The sequence below is a fragment of the Rhipicephalus microplus genome, chromosome 1 (assembly GCF_043290135.1).
Source record: "Rhipicephalus microplus isolate Deutch F79 chromosome 1, USDA_Rmic, whole genome shotgun sequence".
NCBI lineage: Eukaryota > Metazoa > Arthropoda > Arachnida > Ixodida > Ixodidae > Rhipicephalus > Rhipicephalus microplus.
This window is the reverse complement of record NC_134700.1, coordinates 169,038,609-169,061,242: the sequence shown is the minus strand read 5'-3', so window position 1 is coordinate 169,061,242 and position 22,634 is coordinate 169,038,609. Positions and strand designations below refer to the sequence as shown.

General features: G+C 43.7%; 3 protein-coding genes and 1 non-coding gene across 10 annotated transcripts in view; 3 read left to right on the top strand and 1 right to left on the bottom strand.

Annotated features, from left to right (window-relative positions):
* The window catches only part of LOC119178453 (protein tyrosine phosphatase Meg), a 365,579-nt gene extending 357,709 nt beyond the window's left edge, over positions 1–7,870 (top strand). For all 5 annotated transcript variants that reach the window (XM_037429656.2, XM_037429658.2, XM_075887796.1 and 2 more), the window contains 3 exons: positions 2,591–2,636; positions 2,735–2,768; positions 3,106–7,870. In XM_037429656.2, the coding sequence (XP_037285553.2) occupies positions 2,591–2,636; positions 2,735–2,768; positions 3,106–3,127 (102 nt within the window). In that variant the 3' untranslated portion in view covers positions 3,128–7,870. The remainder of the gene's footprint in view (positions 1–2,590; positions 2,637–2,734; positions 2,769–3,105) is intronic.
* A 587-nt stretch (positions 7,871–8,457) lies between these two features.
* On the bottom strand, positions 8,458–13,437 carry LOC119178456 (transmembrane protein 177-like). Of its 3 annotated transcripts, none has more exons than XM_037429661.2 (4): positions 13,304–13,437; positions 12,330–12,496; positions 10,613–10,664; positions 8,458–9,773 (listed from the first exon to the last, which is right to left on the bottom strand). In XM_037429661.2, the coding sequence occupies exons 2-4, from the start codon at positions 12,473–12,475 to the stop codon at positions 9,027–9,029; spliced, it is 945 nt and encodes a 314-aa protein (XP_037285558.2). In that variant the 5' UTR covers positions 12,476–12,496; positions 13,304–13,437; the 3' UTR covers positions 8,458–9,026. The 3 variants fall into 3 exon arrangements, with proteins under 3 accessions (XP_037285558.2, XP_075743950.1, XP_075743956.1); XM_075887835.1 differs by having other exon boundaries at positions 13,346–13,427; XM_075887841.1 differs by lacking the exon at positions 13,304–13,437 and adding an exon at positions 12,903–13,215.
* Positions 13,438–13,555: 118 nt separating this feature from the next.
* On the top strand, positions 13,556–15,634 carry LOC119178455 (CXXC-type zinc finger protein 1). Its single transcript, XM_037429660.2, has one exon. The coding sequence runs from the start codon at positions 13,674–13,676 to the stop codon at positions 15,507–15,509; it is 1,836 nt and encodes a 611-aa protein (XP_037285557.2). The 5' UTR covers positions 13,556–13,673; the 3' UTR covers positions 15,510–15,634.
* A 3,241-nt stretch (positions 15,635–18,875) lies between these two features.
* Positions 18,876–18,964, top strand: LOC142771569 (small nucleolar RNA snR60/Z15/Z230/Z193/J17). The gene has a single exon (XR_012885996.1). It is a non-coding gene; the product is annotated as a small nucleolar RNA snR60/Z15/Z230/Z193/J17 (small nucleolar RNA).
* The last annotated feature ends 3,670 nt before the right edge of the window (positions 18,965–22,634 follow it).

Genomic DNA, 22,634 nt, shown 5'->3' with positions numbered 1-22,634 from the left:
GACGCCTCAGATATCATCGTTGGAAAGGGCTCGCCGAAAAAGAACGTGGAAGCACAAGAAGAGATCGAGCGAGCACCGCAAAAAGGGGCGCAAGCGCTGCTCGAAGTACCCAGGATAAGTGTTTAAGTCGAATCAGAATGTGTTGGGCAGTGCTGAGTGACATATGTTGTGTTAATGTTCTTGTTATCCTGTGTCTCAAGTGTATGTCGAGTGAGTCAGTGTTCTGTGCGATGGTGTGATGTATCGTGTTGTATAATTGTTGGATAGACAGAACTTTGTACGTTTGTATTGTTTAGAATGTGTGATGAAGTGTTGTAGGCATGTACCTGTGGCTATATTTCATGTGTTGTGGAATTGAACTACAATGTACGATTGTATTGAGTGATATATTGTGAATGTGAAGTGTCATGAGCGACGGATTGTGTTACAGTCTGTGAGAATGTGTGGTGACTGTTCGCGCTCGTTTGTGTGGTTTTGAATATTATGAGATAATATTCTTAAAGTGGGGGGCAGTGTCACAGAACGAGCGCTAAAAAAGAGCGCGCCGCCAAATCCTTGCGACAACGGGCGGCAGAAACGCCGCGAGGTAAAAAGAAAAAAAAAACGAAAGCAAACATCCAGGGCTCCCGGGCGCGCGCTCTCCCCGCAGAAGCACGGCTTCGCAGACGATGCTCCTCACCCCACATCGGCGGCCCAGCAAGGCCGCGATTTTTCTAGAACGAAGGAGGCGGGGTCAGACCGAGTGAATCATCCTCCGGAGAGGGCAGTCGAACCGTCTCGTGCCTCTCCCCAGCCTTCGCTGCGCATCGCGCCGACGAAATGACGAGAAATTTCTGGAAGGTGGCGCGGAAGGTATTTAATCGAGCGGCCAAGACGAGAAATCAGGAGAAGACGGAAAGTTAGCGCCGGAGCGCGTAGGAATTCCGCCGTGTAGTCGGCGAAGGTTCTGCCCGTAGTGACAGAACAGGAGGAGACGGAAGTGAGCGCCAGAGTGCGTAGAGAGTCCGCCATGTAGTCGGCGAAGTTTTTGGTCCGTAGGGACGGCTCGAGCTACAGGCAAGAGCGTGGGTTTACCGCTATCGAGCGAAGACGCGGGCAACAGCTGCGTGTGTGAAGCCGACGGATTTCCGGCGAAGAAGTTTGAAGCTTGGAGAGTGGCCATTTGAGGACGCGAGGTTTCCTGGAAGAGAAACTTCGAGAACTACGGAACGACAACAACGCTGGACTTTGAGTGAGTGATTCTCGAAAGAGTATCATTCAGACTTTTGTTCCAAGGACTTTGGACTGAATAGGTTTTCTATCTCTTTAGTCCTTAAGTGTCTTGGTTGTTCAATGCATGCGACTGCATTGTAGTGCGTATTGTTGTCTGTGTCAGTTGTTTTGAGTGTGGCTGATTGTACTGTGTAGTACGTTGTCTGATTGGTGACGTATTGTATGTAACTATTGTGGAGTGTGCATTTTTGTGTATTATTTTCGATCTGCCATTATTGAGAATATAATTTGTTTGTTTATCAACTCTCGGCTCTGTCTTGTTCTTTGGGCCACAGCCGGCGTCCGCTGGCGCACCAATAAGGACCACTTCTAAATTGTCCACGCTTTCGTGGTGCGGTTCGGGGGGCCGATACTTCGGCTCTTGGAATTAGCCCGGCAATCGCCTCCCTAATAAACGGGACATGTGTGACAAACGCCCCATCCTCATCCTTTTTTCCGATAGACCAAAGCGGCGCTGACCAGCCATATTTTCGTTCGCTTCTGCGAACTCAACAATATCTAGTTTAAACGCAGCTGAGTACTGCATCCTCGTACTGCTACTCGTATTCATTGAAGGAAAAAAAAAAGACCACTAAAAATGCAGTGCAATGTCAAGCGGAGCGAAAACTCGGAACAAATCGGAAGCAAATTATGAACACGAAGAAAACAGACAGAGAGAGCGAGAGAAAACAAAAAACTGCCTGCGATTGGATTTGGATGCGGATGTGGCCGCGTTCGGCTTCTCAAGCACTTGCAAGCCACATGTTGCCAGACAGCGGCACACTTTCAGCTAGACACCGTTATATAAGATGAGGGGCGACATTAGCTTATTATTTTAATGAAAATATCTCGACTTATGTTTTGGTTTATACGGTACCTACCGCAGAAGCGTGCAGACACCTGATGATGAAGCACCACGTATTGTCGAAACCAAAATTACCAGTTCTGCCCGAACATTCTTGGTATATGCATATAGTCTGGGGCAGAAATTTTGCATAGTAAAGTCTAGCGGAAAACCCTGAGCTTTGCGCGGGTTTTTACGATGTTTTTATAGTTAATTCAGGCTGCGTTGAGTAAGATTCTACTGTGCTGTGAAACGTCACCATAAGAGTAGTATCGCAATAATGCATTTTTCAAGGTGCTATAAGTAGTTTTGCAATTCTTGTTAACAACCTACATAGGAGGTGACAAAATCGGCTCTTACTAGGGAAAGTTTTTTTTTTTTAGCTCAATTTCGTTTTTTTTTTTCTAACTTCTCCATTTCGATTAAGAACTATGAATATGACTCCAATTTGGAATTCAGTATGGACTAACGTATGAACTTTCTGTGTTCTTGCAGAGTCAGTACAAGTTTGTGTGTGAGGCTATCCTCAAGGTGTACAATGGTAAGCCAGTTATTTTTCAACATTTTCTTGATCGTATTCTTTGCCTCGTTTATCAAATGACACTGTAGAAGTGACTTGCACACTTTCTCCTTTCACAGATGGTGTTGTCAAGCCCTTGCCCGAGTACCAGAGGTAAGGAACATGTTACTAATGATATTCCAGTTATGTTGCTAAATCTGTTATACTTAAGAGGCTGTTTCACAATTACATTAATGCATTCAGCAAGTTTTTATGCCCGACAATTGTTCTTTTTTTTTACTTAGCTACTTCACAGCAAATATTTTCACAGTATAGATAAACGAATTTTGACTCTGTGGCTTAACAAAGTATCATAAACATGCAATTCCAGTTCCTTGATGTGGTTGTCTACTTTTTTTCTTTATCAAACATAGCGTTAGGGTTTATGTTGGTAAGTGCTCATGAAACAACCACAGGAGCTTAAAAACTGCATTATTTTTTGTTCTTTCAGATGCTTAACAACCACCGTTTGATGAAAGGACAAACCAACACATCCTCTGTCGGCTCGTGCCAGAATACAAGGACTCATTCGTTCATCACTGAACACAACTGCAGCGCTGGTCCTCGTTTTGCCATGGTCACTCTCTTTTCGTGCGTTTGTTTCACACAAGGCCCACCACTTCTACCACACGGCAGCACCGCTACAAGTATGAAGCTTGTGGACTGCGGAATTTAGAAAAAAACTCCTAAGTTTGCACGAGGAACCGTGCCCACAACTGGCAACAACGTGCTGTGCACACGCGGCAGCTGCACTGAGAGTGACACAAAACGTGTTCACGGCCATCGCTGCCATCATTTGTGGCACCTAAGTGCGTGCGTACGCAGACGAATGTTCCTCCTACAGCACGTGAACCATTTTACACGTTGTGTGACGGCAGGTGTGTCGACGCTTTTTCCCAGTGAATCCTCGTCAGGTATTTCCATCGCGAAGAGACTGTGCAAATGTTGTTGCTGTCTTGCTGCCGCAGCGGCTGCTGTATTTTTATAGTGCCCTCTCTAGGATTTTTTTTTGTAAATAATGGTGTGAACTTTGTCATTGTAGATAAATGTTTGAAAACCCTGTTACCGTCCCTTCATTTCTTCTGGTCTCTTGGTAGCGGTGTCCACAGTGATGTGATAGAAGGAAAGCTAGATTGGTCTCCTCCCTGCTACGTTCTTCACAATTTTTTGTTTTAGCCAAGAGACCATCATTGTTTTTCATAATTTGTCTACCTTTTCTCATTGAAGTGCCGTGCTGTTGGACTCCTTCCCGGTGTAATGAAGCGGTGTTGGTAGCTGAAAATTATAATTTTTTGAGAAATGTAAACACGCCAGAAATGTGTACATCGGTGTTCAGCGTAACAAACACAGCGGAGCATGCAACGTGTGATACGAGCTCGGGAGGGTTCATTCATTTGCGTGCCAGTGGTGCAGAAATGTCAAGTTATGTCAGTTAAAGATAGCTGTGTTGGACATCCTTGCTGTGTCATAGCTTCTTAAATTAACACTGGACATGCAGAACTGCGCATACATAGCATGCGGTGTCTAGCTAGTGTGAAGCTCTGTATGTTGCGATGTCCAGTGCTCGCAATCTATAAATATTTAAACTTTTCTATGGTGTTTCTCATATTCGAAGTTTCAAATATACAGAAAATGCTTGGATCTACTGAACACCATGCAGTTTGTACTGGCTTCTACATAAATATGTATTAGCAACAAAAATAGGAGATTTCAAAGCCTCGAGCATTTGTATTGGCACTTCTCTTCCCTGCCATTGCACAGAGAGAATTAATAATGAAGAAAATGTGCCAGTGAAGACGTAGGAAATAAGGTGGTGATGAGAATGAGAACGGTGGTACTTGAAGTGTGGATTGTGACTATGCCGGCTTCTGTTTCTTCAGGAATCCGCTTCTGCAAAGAACACACACCTGCCATGTTGACACTTAATTGCAAACCGTGCTTGGGAATATCATCATACTTTTTTTTTCGCTTCCAGTCAGCGGGGTGCTTATGGAGCATACACTTTCCCCAATTGTCCAAGGATTGTCGACGAAAGTGGTGGTTAGAAGTTAACCTTTGACCCAACCAAAAAAGTAACCTGTAGATCATTGTCTCATACCCGATGCGTACACTTCTCCCCGTACCAATAGGGCCTTTCGAGTGCTCTGCCTCCCATTTTCATTTCTTGTATTCCTTTTTGTTTGAACAGACTTGCCGACACATTTCTCCGCCAGCTCAGTGTCGACTTCAGTCACCCCTATGAAAAAGTTAAGCTGTCAAATGTGGGAAGTTAAACTGGTGGGATCTGTTCAACAACTTGTCTGTCGTAATCGATTCTGCGACAGAGTTCTCTTGAGTTCCACATCCACTGGCACAATAGTAGCTACTTCAGAGCAGCTAATTAATCCACTGCCAAGAGTTAGTGCAGTTACTGGTTACATTCGGCGCCGACTTGACACAAGACCATGCAACACAACTGAATTGGCAGAATCAAATTGATAAAAAAGTAAGCCTGTACTGTGTTACATAGCTGAACCTGTGCATCCAGTACGACGAAAAACAGACTAAATCGGCACAAACAAGTACAAATATGCATTTTGTTATGCCTGGCTCTATTTCAGCCTAGAGAAGGCACATTTCGTGGTGAGAAAAAAGTGCAACTACAAGATGCGATGTTTGCCCGTAGATGCGATGTTTGCCACTTTTGCCAATGTGATGCATCGCATCACTCCTAGTCCTCACGCTCGCTCTGTTTATTAGCATAGTAAGTGAGAAGAAAAATAGCGGAAGGGTCTGACAGTTTTCGAAACGCGCATGCACCTCTTTAGTTCGTTTTTTTCAAACCTTGGCTATGTTTGTTTCGTTCAAAGAAATGCTTTCTGACCAGTGGTGTTCAACAGGCTACACTGCTAGCAGTACAGGCGGGCGGTGTTTTGTTAAGTGATGCACACCACTCGTCATGAGTGCTTGTGCATCGGAGATAACTCTTCATGGCTTCTCAAAAACTTGTGCTGTAGAAAGGTCAATCTATCCTGAACTTTTTAAGAGTCGTGCCCAGAGGACATCCCAAGGTTGGTGAGCCAGGAAATGCAGCATGTGTGCAACCTGTGGATGGGGGTGTGATGCCTGTCGAGGAAGCAACTGAGCCTAGCAATTTACACATGGGCCACAGATGGATTATTAAATTTTGCTAGCACACTCAACTTGCATTCTTCTCAGTTCCTAAAGAGCATGGGTTCTCGTTAATATTGGCTGAAGTCTGCTGGGCCAATGTGTATACGTAGCTGTTGGTAAAGCAGCAGCATTAATCTAAACTGTAGCCACATTTTACCTTTCAGTTCTAAATCGCAACTGATCTCTACCATGGGCTAACACATATTTCAAAGTTTGCTTAAAATTACTGTAACTTCTTTTGTGTGAGGCTCGAAAAATTGGCTTAATTTTCTTCGTAGTTCAACGTGTTGGTAGTTGTACGATGGGGAAAGAAATGAAAACGCACTCAATAGGTGCAGGTAATTGTACTTCTGTATTGTTGGATGAAATTGAATGCCGGATACCTTGGTTCTTGTGGCATTGCAGAAACTACTGTGGCTACATGAGGCTCAACCACAGACTTGCGGACACTGCTATGTTGAGAAGCACTTGTCTTGTGATAAGTCAAAGGGCTTTTTTGTTAGTTCTTAAGGGAGCCTATTGGTATGAGGACTTATATATACGAACATAAGGGTGGCTTTAGCCTTGAAGCTAGAAGGCAGTGTGGTGGTGCAGTCGGATGAAAGTGAACTGGTAAATTGCGTATGTATTGGCAGTTTCCATAGATCACCGATATTCTACACCTCTTATGCAATGATATGGATGTCATTGGCACAAATAAACATGAATATCGGCACACATCAAGCTCTTTAAATTTGTAAGTTATGTCTCGTGCTGATTATGTGAAAGAATGCCCATGTTGGCTTCGTCAGTTGCCATAATTTATATTTATTTGTATGTCATTTATCAATTATCACACTACAGTTTTGAATCTAAGGTACCAAAGGTTCTTTATAATGCATTAATAAATCTAGTGCTGTCGACACAAACCCACCCCTGCTTACCTTGCCAGCTACCCACCTTTATCTATTTTTTTGGTGCATGTTTCATTTATGAATTGAGACAAGATGGACTGAATTTGTTTATTTTTATAATGCCTGGTGAAAACTTCTTTTTATTTAAATAAGTTTTTAATGGTATGAATCTTGAAGCTTATGAAGTAAAAGCCACGGATTTGCACTGTTCAGTGTTAGGGTTTATGCCAGATTTCAACCTATACAATTCCAAGTCCATCCACTTGTTTTCTTTTCTCGTCACATTCACACGGCTGTCCAAACACCTTTGCTTTTATGCTGACTGTAAAACGTCACAGGGGAAAAAAATGTCATAAATAGTCTCGTGTTGGAAAACTGGCTTTGTAATACAGTGTTGCACAAGGCATAAATGAACGGAATGTCTGGCCAGTCTTTTTTTGGACCAGTGTTTGCATTGTTGTCTTGACTTTCCCTAAATGAGCCCTGTCCTCACTATCCCTGCAGCAAACTATAGCATTCAAATTTTCAAACACAGCTGTTGCCATGGCCATGGCTTTTTCTATAAAGAAAATTGGTAGATTGAGAAACCAGTGTCATTCCTATTGCTTTTGTGAAGCTAACCTAGCAGGTACTGCAGCCCGTTCCCATCGACAGCATCTAGCATTCAGTGTGCACATTGGAAATTTAAGTGGGGAAGCATAAGGCCTTTTAATAATGGTGCACAGGTTTCTGTAGCCACGTATCTGTACCACTGCCATCAACGTGTTTTGTACTTGGTGTGTGAACAGCCGCAGTCGGAGGCAAAGAAAAAAAAAAAAAACTCGTTTTTAGGTGATGTTGATACAGAGCCAACAGAACGTTTAACAACTTGTCTACAAGACGTGCTTGAACCATTGTTTGGTGTATGTGTACATTGCATAGTTTCCTGTCCAAAATAGAGCATCCTGTATATATATTGCTTGTGTGACTGCGTATGTGTGCGCATATGACTACTTCTTACAGCAGAGCGTTATGTATGACTTCGTCTTTGTGTTTTCTTTTAGCAACCTAAATGTCTGCTTTTAAAATTGTGGTCATCTTGAACAGACGTCCACTCCTCGAGGATATTGAAATGCCACAGCGTTCTAAGTGATGCAAGGAGGAGAAAGAAATTAAAAACGTTACACAAAACATGCTGCTTCTCCTCTGTTACATGAATGTTCATGACAAGTCTATTTAGGGTGCTGTTACATAGTGATGCATAGGGCTCAATGCTACATAGTTCTTCTCGCTTTACTAACTGATAGTGCGGACAAAGTCTTTTTTCGAATATTGCTAAAGTACAAAGAAAAGGTGTGATAATAATTTGACTTGTTGGGTTTGTTGCTTAAAAAAGTGCCAACGTTGGACACTGAGGTTTCTGAAAGATATTGGCAGGGCAGGGGGGCGTTTTGAGGAAGTGAAGTTTTTGTGTGTTACCCAAGCTAAAATCGGAAAGAACAGCCTGAGTCCCTTGGTGCAAGTGCCATTCTGAACATGACATTTGTTGGTAGGTTGCTTAGTCTTGTTGAGGCAAAACCTTATTCTTTTCATGACCCAAATAGTATCTGAAGCTCCTGCAGTCATGGTCACTTGCCAGACATGAGGAGTCTTATGGCCATGCAGTGAAGCTCTCTATGCCATGACCAGTGAAATGACTGCGTAATCTGATGCAGTTGCTGTGCTTTCGCAAAGAGTAGAAGCACTGGTTGTACTGTTTCATGAGCGTGGCAACAGAGTACCATGAGCTAGAGTTTATTCTGACGTTGCGCCGAGTCGAACACTAGAAGTGCCTTGCTAGCATATTCAAGAAATGCTTATTAGGCAATATATCACCAAGAACAGTGGTTGCAAGCTGTAAAAATCTATTTAAGCTTCTATTCTGCATATTAAAGAAGTGCTTATTAGGCAATATATCACAAAAAACAGTGGTTGTAATCCGTAACAATCCATTTCAGCTTCTATTCAACAAGTTCTTTTGGTTCCGTTATTATTGATTTGAAAAGAAGTGCCTCTAGTATGGCAAGATACTCTATTTGAGATATCTCTTTTGAGATCCTGGGATTCAGCTTATTTATCTTGTGAGCACGATTTGCTTTCAAAGGTCCAAAACAAGTCACGAGCACTAGATTACTGGAAACACCCGAGTGGATAACACTAATGTTACATTTTTTGGACAGCCATTAAACTGCTGGAAGATTTGGTTATGCGCACAGTCTTTGTTTTAGGTATATCCTTTATTAGCACGGAAATAGAAATAACTCAATATATACTACAAAAGTCAGTCTATGTTCGGTTCAGAGAAACATCAGGCAGCAAGTTCACTTTTACTGGCCGTCTGCAGCCTATTTTTCAAGCCTTCCAATCTGTGCGTGATTGGGACATGGTCGGACCGAATTATCCTGTCAATATTACCTTTCGAAGTGTAATACTTGCGTCCCTCATCCCCCAGCAATTCCCTCAGAGCCCTGTTCCTCTGAAGAAGTTTCTCATAATACTCTACACCGCCCTCAACATAATCTCTCCCCAGGGAAGCTGCCTCGCTGTCCGCTTTCTTGTCCCAGTACTGGCTCATGGCATCCTTGAAGCCGATGTACACAGTCGCATGAAGTGCCACTACTACACCATACAGCGCCACACGAAAAGTACGAGGTGCACGAATCAGCAAGTTGAACCTGTCATTGATAAGGCGACTCATGAAGTAACAGTTGAGGACAGAGAAGGAGAGCGCTGCTGACTGGAACTGGACATAGTAGGTGTTTGCCCAACTGATGTCCCTTGCGATGACAAACCTCTGCGCTTTGTCACTGAGCACGAGCGATTTCTTTAGTTGCTCCGCCTCTTTGGTTTCCCAATCTGGCGCTTTGGAACCGTGAATGAGCAGGCTCCTTGTCTGCACGTCTTCCTTCGTCGTGTAACTGAAGGTGAGGGGCAGGCCGATGATCACTCCTTTAAATGCCGTCGTGCTGCCAGCAAAGAATGTGTCCAAAATGGGCACGTGAAAGAAGCTGATACTGTCCTTTTGCATGTCATCGAGGTCGACTGACCGGAGAACCTGTGGACATACCATAGAAATACAATATCAAACGTCAAAAAGAACCAATCTTACCCATTTCAGTACAACGATCGCCGTAAGCTGTGGAAAAAAAAGAAGCTCTTATGCGAAAAAGCGCACGACACTCTTTCCTACAATGTGTTGCTTTTTCCACATGTCAGAGGAATCCGCTATTGCTATTGCCTTCCATCAAGCAGCATACGTGTTTGATGAAAGCACAAGCCCTTGGCATACCCTTCACAGGCTTCTTGTCCATGCCCTCACCACCAATGTAACTTCTTTTTGCAATAAGTGATATACAAAACATACATGCATACATATTATTTCTTACATGTACAGCACACATCTGTTTACCTCTTTCTTTCCTTGTCTATTTACGCACTCAAAATACCACTATGTTTAAGTACAAACTCTCCCAAATTTCAGTGCTTTTAAACATCTTGGTATGAACACCAAGACATCCTCAAGTGCTTTTGCACAGCCTATCTTTTTTTTAACATAGTCAAACGCTGTTGTACCTATGATGATAATGATATACAAGTGTGGTAACGTAGGGGAGAAGGTATGGGAATCACTAAAGTTCAATTTTTTAGGAATCCCATAATGAAACCTAAACAGCCTCCGCCTTTTAACACTGCCTTTTTCTTTTTATTGTCTCTGGAACGGTGTGCGCTTGGTGGTTCGGCTCTTTTTCTATAAAAGCTTTACAGCTACTCGGAGAAAGGACTAGACAACATAGACAGTTTGGTAGCTGGACAGGCAGTTCGGAAAAGCGGTACAGACAGGGTTGCTGAAATTAACAAACTCCCACAGAATGAGTTCAAACAAACCCATCTCACCTCTTCCGCTCTTTTCTTCACAGCTGGATCCAAAGCCACAGGTTTACCATCCCTATTAAAAAAATACATCAGTTTTCACTTCAAAGTTGTTTGCAAAAAGCTCAAAATTATTGCACTTTGCAAAAAAAGAAAGTACTGCCGATTTACATTTTTTTGCTGGTCTGGTCCATTCACCAATATGCCTTACCCCATACATTATCTGTCTATGCTGAAAAACTCAATATATCTTAAACTCTACAGTTGAAAAGAAAGGCATAATAGCTGTTGGGGTATAGCATGGTAGGATCACAATATGATTATGATCAACACCAGTGGAGGACTCCGGAAATTCTGACCACCTGGGGTTCTCTAATGTGCACGTAAATCTCATTCAAACCGAAGATTTTTATAATTTATCTTTCTCAATTTTTCAGTCACTGAACAGGCGGATTTTTCGCTCACAACCAATAACGCTGACACAAACAAGAAATTTAAGCCAAACGAGCTTTTAAATGCTATCGTGAGTAAAGAATGCTATCGCACGTCGTGAACAGTCGCTGAAGGAAAGTTCAAGCGAAGTTTTTTTTTAATTGCACCTATATCATAATGCCACTGATTCTATCACCACTTGTGAGCTTTTAACAGAACACCGTAACGAATGAGAAACTTTGATAGATATCTTTACCATTATTTCCTTTTTCTTTTTACAGCCACATAAGGCTAGTAGACTGACCAAAGCAGCTGGGCTTTTTACCATCTGTGGTGTGCTGAAGAAAGTATTTGTGGTCTTGGTAGTGAAAGGTGCTGTTGGTGGATGCGTAAGGCCTCCTACTCATACAGGTTGCAACTTTAGTATTGATGCCAGACTAAGTTTTGTATCCATTTGTGAGTGCAAGTTTACTGAGCTTTCCAGGTGCATGCAATTTTCGAGATACTGCCCACTGATGTTTGTGCACTTGTAACAATCACATTATTCAACGCATGTATCATTAGCCGCTTATGTACTTGCAATTCAGAGTACGTCACTAAAGAGGGGAAAAGGTTACAACGGGCTCGTATTTTGTTGCTCACTTCCAAACTGCAAGGAAGAGAATTTTTCCCGGGGGGGGGGGGGGGGGGGTGCACAAAATGATTCAAACAGACAATTAGGTCATGGAAAGCATAAAGGGCAATAATTGTTGTTTTGAACTGTATTGTAATAATTCCAATCCTGTTCTAACGTAAATTGAAGTGAGTTGAAGTGGACGAAAAATCACGGTTTCTGTCATTTGGATCTGAACCCATAACCTTCGAATACACAACCAATTGAGCTACAATGAAAGGTGCTTTATCAGCCACTTCATTAGGTACTTCTGTGCATCAATCCCTGGGAGTGTTAGCCAGCATAGCCCAAGCAGCGAGCGTGGAACCCTCTTTGCCAGGGGAAGTCGCGTGGTGCGTGATCTTTGTACTACGCGACAATTTACTACAAAACCCTTGTCTGTTAACATACGGCGTTAGGTGTGCCGTGGGAAGCTTTGCGCTATGAATTAAGAAAAGAAAGGTATCGGTAGGGATCAGACACACAATTCAGTTGTGGTTTCTGATCCCGCCAATAGAAAGGGTGATTTCTTGTTCACTTAAATTTACGTCACAATTGTTAGACTACAGTTCTAGACAAGAATCAACGTCCTCTATGCTTTCGATGGCCTGATCATTTGGTTGTGACAGCCAGACTGCATAACGCGCGGGCACGTACTTGTAGGCTTGAACTATGCCCTTGTACTGTTCGAGCAGGTGCGTGTGAGGAAGCAGGCCAACCATGGCTCCTATGAAGCCGCCAGTGAGACCTGCCAAGCCGGCTGCTTTCCTGCCCGCCTCGCTAAGAAACCAACGTGAAGCCATGATTCCGAGCGTGCGATAGACCTGCAAGCGGGGGAGTAGAGAATTTTGCAAATGCTGGCTACGGTAACATCATTTATACGTAATAATGACGAAATTGTCACTTAGTCCAGCTAATCTGTGAACAGGGCCAGCCGACCATTGCTAAAGACTCCAGAAACATTCATAAATGGGGCTGCGCGACATTGCTGCCAGGCAGAACGCGGCCACAATTGATTGGTGACTAAAACAGCCAAAATACGAAGGTTTATCGCCACCCATAAGCACTACATAACTCTACCGATGAGATGCGGTTGTTGCGATCGAATCGGTGAACGAGGATAGAACTGATAGGCCTTGAAAGTTCACTATTACAGTTTGTGAAGTGATCGTGATATATTGGGATTGAGCTTTACGATTATGTTCACAAGAATTAAAGGTGCGTACTTACAGTGCGAGAAGTTACTAGTAAAACGGAAGCGCCAACCTAATGATACTTTCCCTATCTATATTCTGCACCCGGTTGATCAACGATCGACGAAACATACGCGAGACAAGCAACTTATCCAGACCGTGTCACCGGCCAAAACGGAGTATTTCGTTTGCTTCGACTGAGTTTGGCGTAATTATCAATGAACCAACATGTATCTTTATTTGCATGATTTGACATGCACGGTATAGTTACGGTAATAATGAATATCCTAAAAGTAAGCAGTATCGTCTGCTAGGCATTACGGATTTGCACGGAATGATACCCAAAGGTGCGCCAGAACGCATACGCGCACGCCGCCAGAGGCACGTCGCACCACTACATGTTATCAAGGCATCAGCAACTTCACAATGAATGCTTACGTCTTGTGATCAAAGGAACTCCGAAATATTAATTTGCTGTACCGTAAGCCGCTTCAAAGGTGCACGAGTTGAAACGAGCTATTCCGCGTTACGCACATGGCCATTAGGCTCGACCTGATTTGACTGCTAACTTGACTTCTCGAAACAGGAATGTTGCAAAGTCGAATCAAGCCAAAGCCAGCATAACTTTCGCATCCGGTTGCTTGCTTGTCGAAATGGCGGACAACGACGCCACAGATGCGAAGTCACGAGAAAGACGCGTAAGCATTTGCGTTTTGCCTTCTTGAAACCCTTAAATGGAAATACTAGCAGGCTGCCAGACCTTCCGTATAGTTTGTTGCTGTGTGCGCTCAAACGTACCCCAGCGAAAATGTGTAGCGTTAAGACGGAGACCATTTATGAAGCGATGAGCAGCGATGGTAACGATTTCAGTGGAGGTGGGAACACTGAAACAACGGTGCACTATGGACAAGACATGCACAGTTATTGCAAGGCTCTACCTGCGAAGGAAGCCAAAGCACCGGCAGACACAGCTGTTCGCTCGGACAGCGAGACGGACAGCTGCGTTGAAGACCACGGATCCGAGCGCTCGGAGGAAGAAGAAATCGTGTACTGCATCTGCCGCACGAGCGATACCACCAGGTTTATGATCGGTTGCGACAACTGCAACGAGTGGTACCACGGCGACTGCATCAGCATAACAGAATCGTACGCCAAGAACATATTGAAATTTTTCTGCCTCATATGCCGCGACAGGGACCCGACGCTCGAGATCAAGTTCAAGGAGCGCAAGGAGAAGTCTCATTCCTCGCACGAAGAGCACAAGAGTCGAAGCAAGTCCCGGGACTCTAGAGACGCCGGCGCGTACTCTCCTACGAGGCACAAAGACAGGTCGCACCGCTCCAAAAAGAACAAGCGTCGGAAGTCCACACGACAGTGCGGAGAATGCACCGCATGCTACATGACCGAGGACTGCGGCCGATGCGACTTCTGCAAGGACATGAGAAAGTTCGGCGGGCCGAACAAGATCAGGCAGAAATGTCGGAAGCGACAGTGCCTCAACTTCGGTCTTATACTGGGCAAGAAACCGGTGTCATCTCCGAAGCGGTCCAAGGCCGGGCACGATGACGATTACGATCCCGATCAAGATGGGGCCAACGACGGTTCCGACCTGCCGAACGACTACGTTGACGACGACTACGAACCGGAACTCAAGCGTTCCGCCAAGAAGCCTCGTCACAAGCGCAGTCCGACCAAGAGGGGAGACTCGAAGGCAGACTCGAAGCGCGCCCGAAAGGAGGAACACAAACGGGAACACCGCAGCGATAAAGAGAAGAGTCGCAAGGAGGATGACGTGCCGAGGCAGTGTTACGGCCCCGGCTGCACGGCGGCCTCACGGCCGGGCTCGAAGTACTGCAGTGACGACTGCGGCCTGAAGCTGGCCACCAACCGCATCTACGAGGTGCTGCCACATCGAATTCAGCAGTGGCAGTCGAGCGTGTGCCACGCGGATGAGTTGAACAGGCGCCAGTTGGAACATATCCGTAAGCAGCAGATGGATGCTCGGAGCACACTTCAGCAGCTCGAAGCCAAGCGAGCTGAACTGGAGAAGCTAATTGTCAGAGCAAAGCAGACGCCTTTGGCCGAAGATGAGGAAGCTGCAGATGACTACGAGGAAAGCGAACTGAGCACTTATTGCGTCACATGCGGGCATGAAGTGAGCGCCCGCGTGGCGATGCGCCACATGGAGAAGTGCTTTAACAAGTACGAGAGTCAAAGCTCATACGGCTCTGTGTACAAGACTCGCATTGAAGGCGACAACGTGTTCTGTGATTTTTACAACCCACACCAGAAGACCTACTGCAAACGACTGCGAATCCTGTGCCCAGAGCATTCGAAAGAGCCTAAAGTGAGCGATGACGAAGTGTGCGGCTTTCCGATTGTGGCAAATGTGTTCGAGCACACTGGTGAATTCTGCAATGTACCGAAAAAAAGGTGCTCGAAGCACTACTGCTGGGACAAATTTCGACGGGCCGAGATTGACATGGAGATTGTGAGGCAGTGGTTGAAACTGGATGAGCTGTACGAGCAAGACCGCAACACGTTGTTATCAATGACAAGTAGAGGTGGTGTCCTGGGACTGATGTTACACCAAACATTATCGCACGACGCACTTTATGAAATGCAAGCACCAATCCAGACCTGATTCATCGAGTATCATCAAAGCATCCTGATGCTCCCTTGCCTTCATTAGCCAGATCCAGTGATTACTCACTTACTCGTTTGGGTTTGATTGCTTTTGCATGAAAATACATCTAAATTTCACTCATATGCGTCCGTGTAGTCATTGCTCGCCACCATTCACAAGATCAGCCATTTTCTTTTATTTCAGATACAAGAACTGAAAGTCTTGCAGCATGAAATTAACTGCCTCAAGAGGGACGCTGTAAGTCAGAAATAGCACTTTGATTGCAAACCACTACTACAGATGCCCCTGTGATATGCTTACAGTGTGTCTACAAGCAGCAGCCAAACAGCAACATCTTTTTCAAGTCCACTCTGGCGGATGTTGAGCAAGATACAAAGAGTTGAGTGTGTCTTGGAGATAACTTCTGCTTCAAAGAAAGGAATGTCAGGCTTATGTAGCTTTCTCATTCTTTCAGGAAACTTGGATCTATTGCAAGCACGGCAGAAGACTGAACCATCCAAGAAGACCGGCTCTGACTGACACGGCTTTGTCTTTCAGATTAGACGTACAGCGACATAGGGTTCTGTGAAATTTAACAAGATGCAAATAATTTAAGAAGTGTTCAGACATCAAATTTTCATCAGCAATTTGTGCACTGAAGATGCGTGACCAAGCAAAAGAAAAAATACTACCCGTTTCTTGTCTTACCTCATTAATGACAAATGCAAATAAAGTGTAAATGAAGTGGTTGTCTAATTCTCAGAGCATTTATTTGCAAAAGCCAAGCACAGCCACAAAAACTGGGCATCTTTAGTACAAATGTGAAGAAAAAAAATGCCGCCATATCCACGAAGTGAATGATGATGAGTGGGCGAAGCTCCGGAGGTAAACCTGGTAAACCATGAATCCTCCGTACATTTTGCCCACTCGATTTTATTGCAACGCTCCCACTAGCGTACGTCGCCGCACTATATCGAACGATGACACGCGCCATATGTGGCATCATTCCTATTTTATAACACCTCGCATCTTTCATAATCAACTACACGTACCGCCGTCTAGTTTATAACATCTTGCATCTTTTGGACGGATGGACGGACGGACGGATGGACGGATGGATGGACGGACGGATGGATATGGCTGTACCCTTTAGATCGGGCGGTGGCTAGCGTAATACTTAGAACTGAACGAGAGGTGGCTACATACAGGGGACGCACAGCCCACGACTTGCGGAGCTTCGCTCCTAAAAAGGGTAACTACGAATAGCTAATCTTCGAAGCACATGCAAATTTGACTTGCCGAGTCATCATGCAATGCTGCAACCTGCATGTGCTGAAGTGGAGCTGGAATTCATGTCGTGTCTGTTACTACCTTCCCTAGTAGCATAGCAGATAGGGTATTCCAATTTTCCCTCCTAACTGGCCGACGCAATGGCGCTTTTCCTAGTCCGAACAGCACCCGAAGTGGAGATCCTCGAAATCAAAACTGGTGGCTCTTGGACTCCGAAATGGTCCTTTGCATGCCGGAAGGCACTCTCTGAGGCCTGCGTTCGCGCCTCTTCTGGGGGAAAACATTTGCATGTTTGCGGCACCAGGTGTGCGTGCCACCTCGAAGCCGGCGTGCATGCACATACTACCTACCCGGAAAAGGCCCATTCATGAAAAGAGAAAGTAAAAAAAAAAAGATTTCTTGCGTGAAATAGAGTTTCATACAATAAGTGTATGAAACTCTACGCGTGAAATAGTCACTCGCAAATGGGCAAAACCTCCCACAAGTGCGCGCTGAATTTTTACGGTGATATTGCTTTGCGAAGCTAGTGAAAGCGTGAAAACAAAGCAAAGATATTCTGGAAATATAAAGTATATCAGAAGCGGAATGGTTCAGAAAGCAAAACCCAGTGTACAGGTGCAGCAAAAAAACTTGGGCTTAAAAAACTCATTTTTTTAAACGTACAATAATACCGTGCCTGCAATTAATTTTTGTAGTCCTAGGAGCAAGTTTTAAAGCACGTTTTACGGCTTTTCCAACGTCATAACCGTCATTTTTGAGGCATTTTGGTCGTCCGTCGAAGTACGAAAACGTGAAAAAGCCAATCCAAGCCAACCTGTCCGATGTATATAAAATGGCGTGCGCTGCAATCGCTGCTTCTTTCGACGTTCCTCGTGCGTGCGCATTGAGCAATGACTTTGCGACAGACCGAAGCTTCCGTAGAAAGGTTCGTTTTATCTTCAACGTATAGTTTCAAAACTTCATTGTGTGGTACGGGGCTCTTTCGTGGCTTGCATTTGTAGCATTTCCACTTGCTTCAGTGGTGAGGACTTAGGTTATAGTGAGCGCGTCCCGTGATCTGCAATATGCCTAAACAGTGCGAATCTCGGTAATGCGAGGTGAAATCGATGTACGAAGTTACGACAGGCAGTAAAAGGAACACACACGCTTCACGTTGACGATCGATTGAGTGCACTTTTTACCGATTGACTTGGATTTCGGTACCGTAGGTGACACCGGCGTGCGGCCGCCATGTGGGTTTTGTTGGAGGTGGCGGGAAATGCGATGATGAACGTGTATGCCATTCCTGAATTGCATTGATGCTGGAATGTATTAGCTCTAACTGAAGTTTCTAAGACATCGTGCCGACGCCGTTCATTCCGCGACGATTCTCACCTTGCTATTTTTCTTGTGCAGCATGTTCAAGCCAATCGGCCACTGGAGACACGACTTTGTTATCGGCATGGTAAGTTTCTGCGATGCTCTGCTTGCTTAAATGGTACCTTGATGATATTATGTGGGAATCTCACTGAATTCTTTGATCGACATTAAGTATTATCTGAGTTTCCGTACCTCGTGTTTGGTAACTTCCATCTCAAATTGTTCTCTAAGTACCTTTTTTTTTTTTTTTAATGTTCAGGTTTACCGTCCATCTTGGCCTCTGCAGCGTCTGGATTCTGGCTGAATAATGTGAGTTTGTTTCTCATTTAATTTCTCTCTCTTCGATACAACTTAGATCATCAAGAATAGCTTGTTCAGAGTTCTTCGTGGCCTCAAGCTTTTGTATTATGTAACCTCATGCATTTCTGGTTTTCTAGCACTCAGAAAAATAGTGTGTTAATCTGGCTTGATTGAACTACAATCGTGAAAGAATGGGTGTATAAAAAGTTATATGATGACCTTATTGAACTCTCTCACCGAGCAGTCGTGTGGAAAATCAATATCTGATGGTGTAAATGTTGTCAGTTTTATTCATCAGTTGCATTATTTTGTCTAACCTTTTCTTCCTGCATGTAAAATTTGTGCAGCTTCAACCGTACTGCTGTCGGGCTCGGACCTTCTACCATTGGAGCACTTGAGTGTTTCAGGTTTGTAACTCATTGCTTGTATTTAGTGGTCTTTACAATGCATGATGATTACATAGTTCAGCAGACATCTCTGACGATATCACATGTTTGGTCTTTCGCTCCTATCTGAGTGGACAGATTTTGGATTTTCAGAACCATTCACTGCTTGGTGTGTAACGTTTGGCAACTTCTATGTGCAGTGCCTGTGGAACTCTTCAGATCTTGCGATGTCAACAGGTAGCAGCAGGTGAGTGAATTTGTTTGTTTGTTTTTACATGTAATGAGATCTGATGACTTATTTGCTACTGCTGAATTTAATGTAGAATATATTGGGCTGATTTTATCCTCTTAAAACCTAGTGCCTATGGGCTTTTTTTTTAATTAACTAATGTGCAATTTTTTTTTCAGGTGTTCATAATGGAGATGCAGCTGGTGCCTTGGTGCTTGTTCAATGGTAAGCTTTCACACAATATAGTGATCATTTGGATGTGAATTTGTTTGAAATTGCTTGTCAAGGGTTCAGTGTCATTACGCCAATTTACTTTGCATTTGGCGTGATCACCTTGCAAATTTTTTCGGATGCAGGCGCACGTGGCTGCGCTGTGAATAAATTTCAGGTTCAGAGGTTGATTTCTCATTAATCCTTCGCTTCGATGCCCACTGTTCCTCCACGGCAACAACCCTAAAAATATTTTTTTCAGAAAGCACACCCTGCTGCTTTACCCTTCTGGTGCTATATGTGGCTGAAGAAAAACGCTACAGAGCTTTGAAAATGTGTGAAAGTGCGTTGCATTTTTTTATTGTTTGTTTAAGTGTCTGAAAGGTGGTAAAAAAAAATACTCCACACAAAAAAGGAAATTTATAAGACTACAGTGGAACAAGATGCTACTGTAGCGACACCTGTTGTACCTAAAGAGACTCTGAAGGCGTTTTATAACATTTATGAGCCCGCTGATTAGTGTGACCGCTTGTTACATCACGGAAACCTTGATACAAAACACGTTATTGCTCACAATCAACATTAGGCTTGAATAGAAGTACAACCAAAAATGGGAAGACGTGATTGTATCAATTTTCAGTGTGCGGAGCTGTTAAATTCATCATTTTAAGTGTGGGAGAAAAATCTATCATTAAGGACCGGTTAGAGCTCTTTTCAACTTCTTCTTCCTCGACTGCATCACTCCCAGAACAAGCCTGCGTATCAGTCCAGCATGGGAAATAAAAGAACCTTTGATTTACAAAAATGTCTGCGTCGTTAAGTGACCTTTTTAGATTTATTATCGTGTAAATGTAAAAATGGTTTTCATTCTTTAAAATGGCAATATATTCTAGTTTTCTAGTGTTTTTTTCAAGGCTACCCAATACAGCCCAGTCCCCCAGTGCAGCTGTGTGTGTTCATTTAAATCTCAATAATTTATGGTGCAACCTGCATCTACACCTTATTCCAGGCCACTACTGCTGGAAGGCTTTCCACGTGAAGTAGTACCATAGGTGCCCAATGTTGTTGCTCGGGAGCAACAACTTGTTACTTAGCTAAAAATGCTCATAATTTTCCAAGAATATTGGCATATTTCATTATTTCCTGGGCATCAAAAGGTTAAGGTCATCTTTTTTTTTTTCCACTACAAATTGTCTTTGCTGCAAACCTTTTCAGAATGTTCAAAATTGTACCCGACTGTGTTGTACTTCACAACTGTGATGATCTTCCCTCCAATACTTATGTTTATGAGGACTTCACCAAGATCTCTGAGAATAGTCTTTCTGCATGCTTTATGGACATACTGTTTTCCATTGTGTGAAATATTTATTCGGTCTTTCTAGGTTGGTGCGCCTGACATCAAGAATCCTGGCATATAAAGTCTGAATCGCTGTGGTGAGTAATAGCTGACAATGCCCTCCATGTTCTTACCATGCTGTGATGATCAACATCCAATGCCTATGTTTATGAGGACTTCACCAAGATCTCTGAAAGTGGCTTCTGAAACTTGCTAGCTTGGCACGTTTTTCTTTTCTCTATGAAAAGTTTTTTTTTCTTCTCATTTCAGGTTAGTAAGCAGGATACCAAGTCCCAGCACCTTCCTTTGGTAAGTTTATAGCATGACGATCGGCCCAGATTTTTTTGGAGCAGTGCAAAGGCATGTGGTAAAGGGAGCTGCGAATTCATTTTTTTATATGACCCCTTCTGTGCACTGCTTCATGAATTAAAGGGACACTAAGTATAGGTCAGTTAAGTGTCATTGGTGCAACAATGTAAAGCAAGCGCACTGCTTGCCACCAATGAAACAAACTATTTTTGTCATAATTTTAATTAGCAGAAACTGGATTTGGCATATGTGCTGCTTTAGTTTTGTCTGCCAGCATGCAGTTTTTTGCGAAAAGTTTATTGCTAATGATTGTATGTAGTGTCCCTTTAACATTTGTGTAATCATTTTTGTCTTGAACATGGCTTTCACATGATGTTGCTTGAGTATTTGCTACCCTGAGAGAGCAATGCGGAGAAATACATTTTCTGATTGTCCTTGAGTTTGCATTTATTTCTCCTTTCTGCATTGCAGGCCTCTGACAAAGTGTTTTATGTGTTTGCAGGTGTGTCCTGTGGATCTGCAGTTTTGAAAGGTATGTTCTCCATTGTGTACATGCATGCTCCTAAATATGAGTGATGATATTCAACAGATAGGGACAACTGACACCTGTGATTGCATTAACTGTTTCTGATAATTCATAGAAGGTAAAAGCAACTTGTGTTTTTAGCGTAGTGCTGATGGGCTCTTTTTTTCTCTCCATGCAGGTAAGCCACCTGCTTCCTGTCTGTCATCCTTCTCTGTGGGTGTTTGAATAAAAGCTTTAGTCAACTGAAATGTCTTGATCATCTGCCCTACTAGCTTTTGCTTTGTGCCAAGCATGGCTTGCAGTGGCAACCTGCAAACATGTGCACACATGTAGTGGCCCTAGCATGAAACAAGTATGTTATGGAAGCTGTTGGTTGAGCTAGCATTGCTGTTTGATCACTGCCAGTTGGCTTTACCATGATCGGTGCATAGCTTTATTGGAATATACTTGTGCCGGTTTCTCATTGTGTACGTTAATGTGACACATTATAAATGCGACTTAACAATTCTTACAGATCCTAAATGGTGACGATTGTACAGTCACTTGTGGTTTTTGCATGTTCAACCTACTTATTGATTTTTAAACATTGCACTAGTTGCATCTTACGAGATTATTAGGATGCTTACACTGCGAGCGCGACAGATATCTCGCCACTTCCGTCTCGGTGGTTTTGCCAATTTCACTAGCGTCTTTAGTTTGGGTGTAGCGCTGTGCTCCTCGTCAACTTGTTTCCTTTACGGCTTGATCTGGCTAGTTACTGTAACTAGGACTGCAGAGAGTACAATCCAAGCAGTGCTAATGTCATTGATAGCAGTTAGCTTGCTGGCTTACTTTGTTCTTGTAGCTGAGAGGCTTTGCGTGTGTGTGCGCGCCAGTGACAGGTGTAAACTTTGTGCAACTCGGTGGGATCTGCAGTGTCCAGTCTTTCAGGTTGGCCTTTTCACATTTCCAATGATCTCTGATGCAGTCGGGCTTGCAGATTTTACTGCTTCATGTATTTGACCGCTGCCATGGCCAAGTGTCTCGCAGCTGCTGTAGCCACAAGGGCAGGATGTAGTGGTGGGCATAGATTGGCAAACTCTTCGAGTAGACTCGCTCAAGCGCACTCAGACCCAGATCAAGCCGGGAGTTCGACCTAGTCTGTAACATTTTTGGAGAGTTTGAGCCTGGTTGAGGACAACAATTACGGGTCTTTCGT

Bases quoted from the DNA above. Each gene is read 5' to 3' on its own strand.
- LOC119178456 (XM_037429661.2), bottom strand. From the start codon at position 12,475: ATGGCTTCACGTTGGTTTCTTAGCGAGGCGGGCAGGAAAGCAGCCGGC. The intron at 10,665-12,329 runs GTACGTGCCCGC...TTTTTTTAATAG, and splicing joins GGCATAGTTCAAGCCTACAA to GGATGGTAAACCTGTGGCTT. The intron at 9,774-10,612 runs GTGAGATGGGTT...GTATGTCCACAG, and splicing joins TGAAGAAAAGAGCGGAAGAG to GTTCTCCGGTCAGTCGACCT.
- LOC119178455 (XM_037429660.2), top strand. From the start codon at position 13,674: ATGTGTAGCGTTAAGACGGAGACCATTTATGAAGCGATGAGCAGCGAT.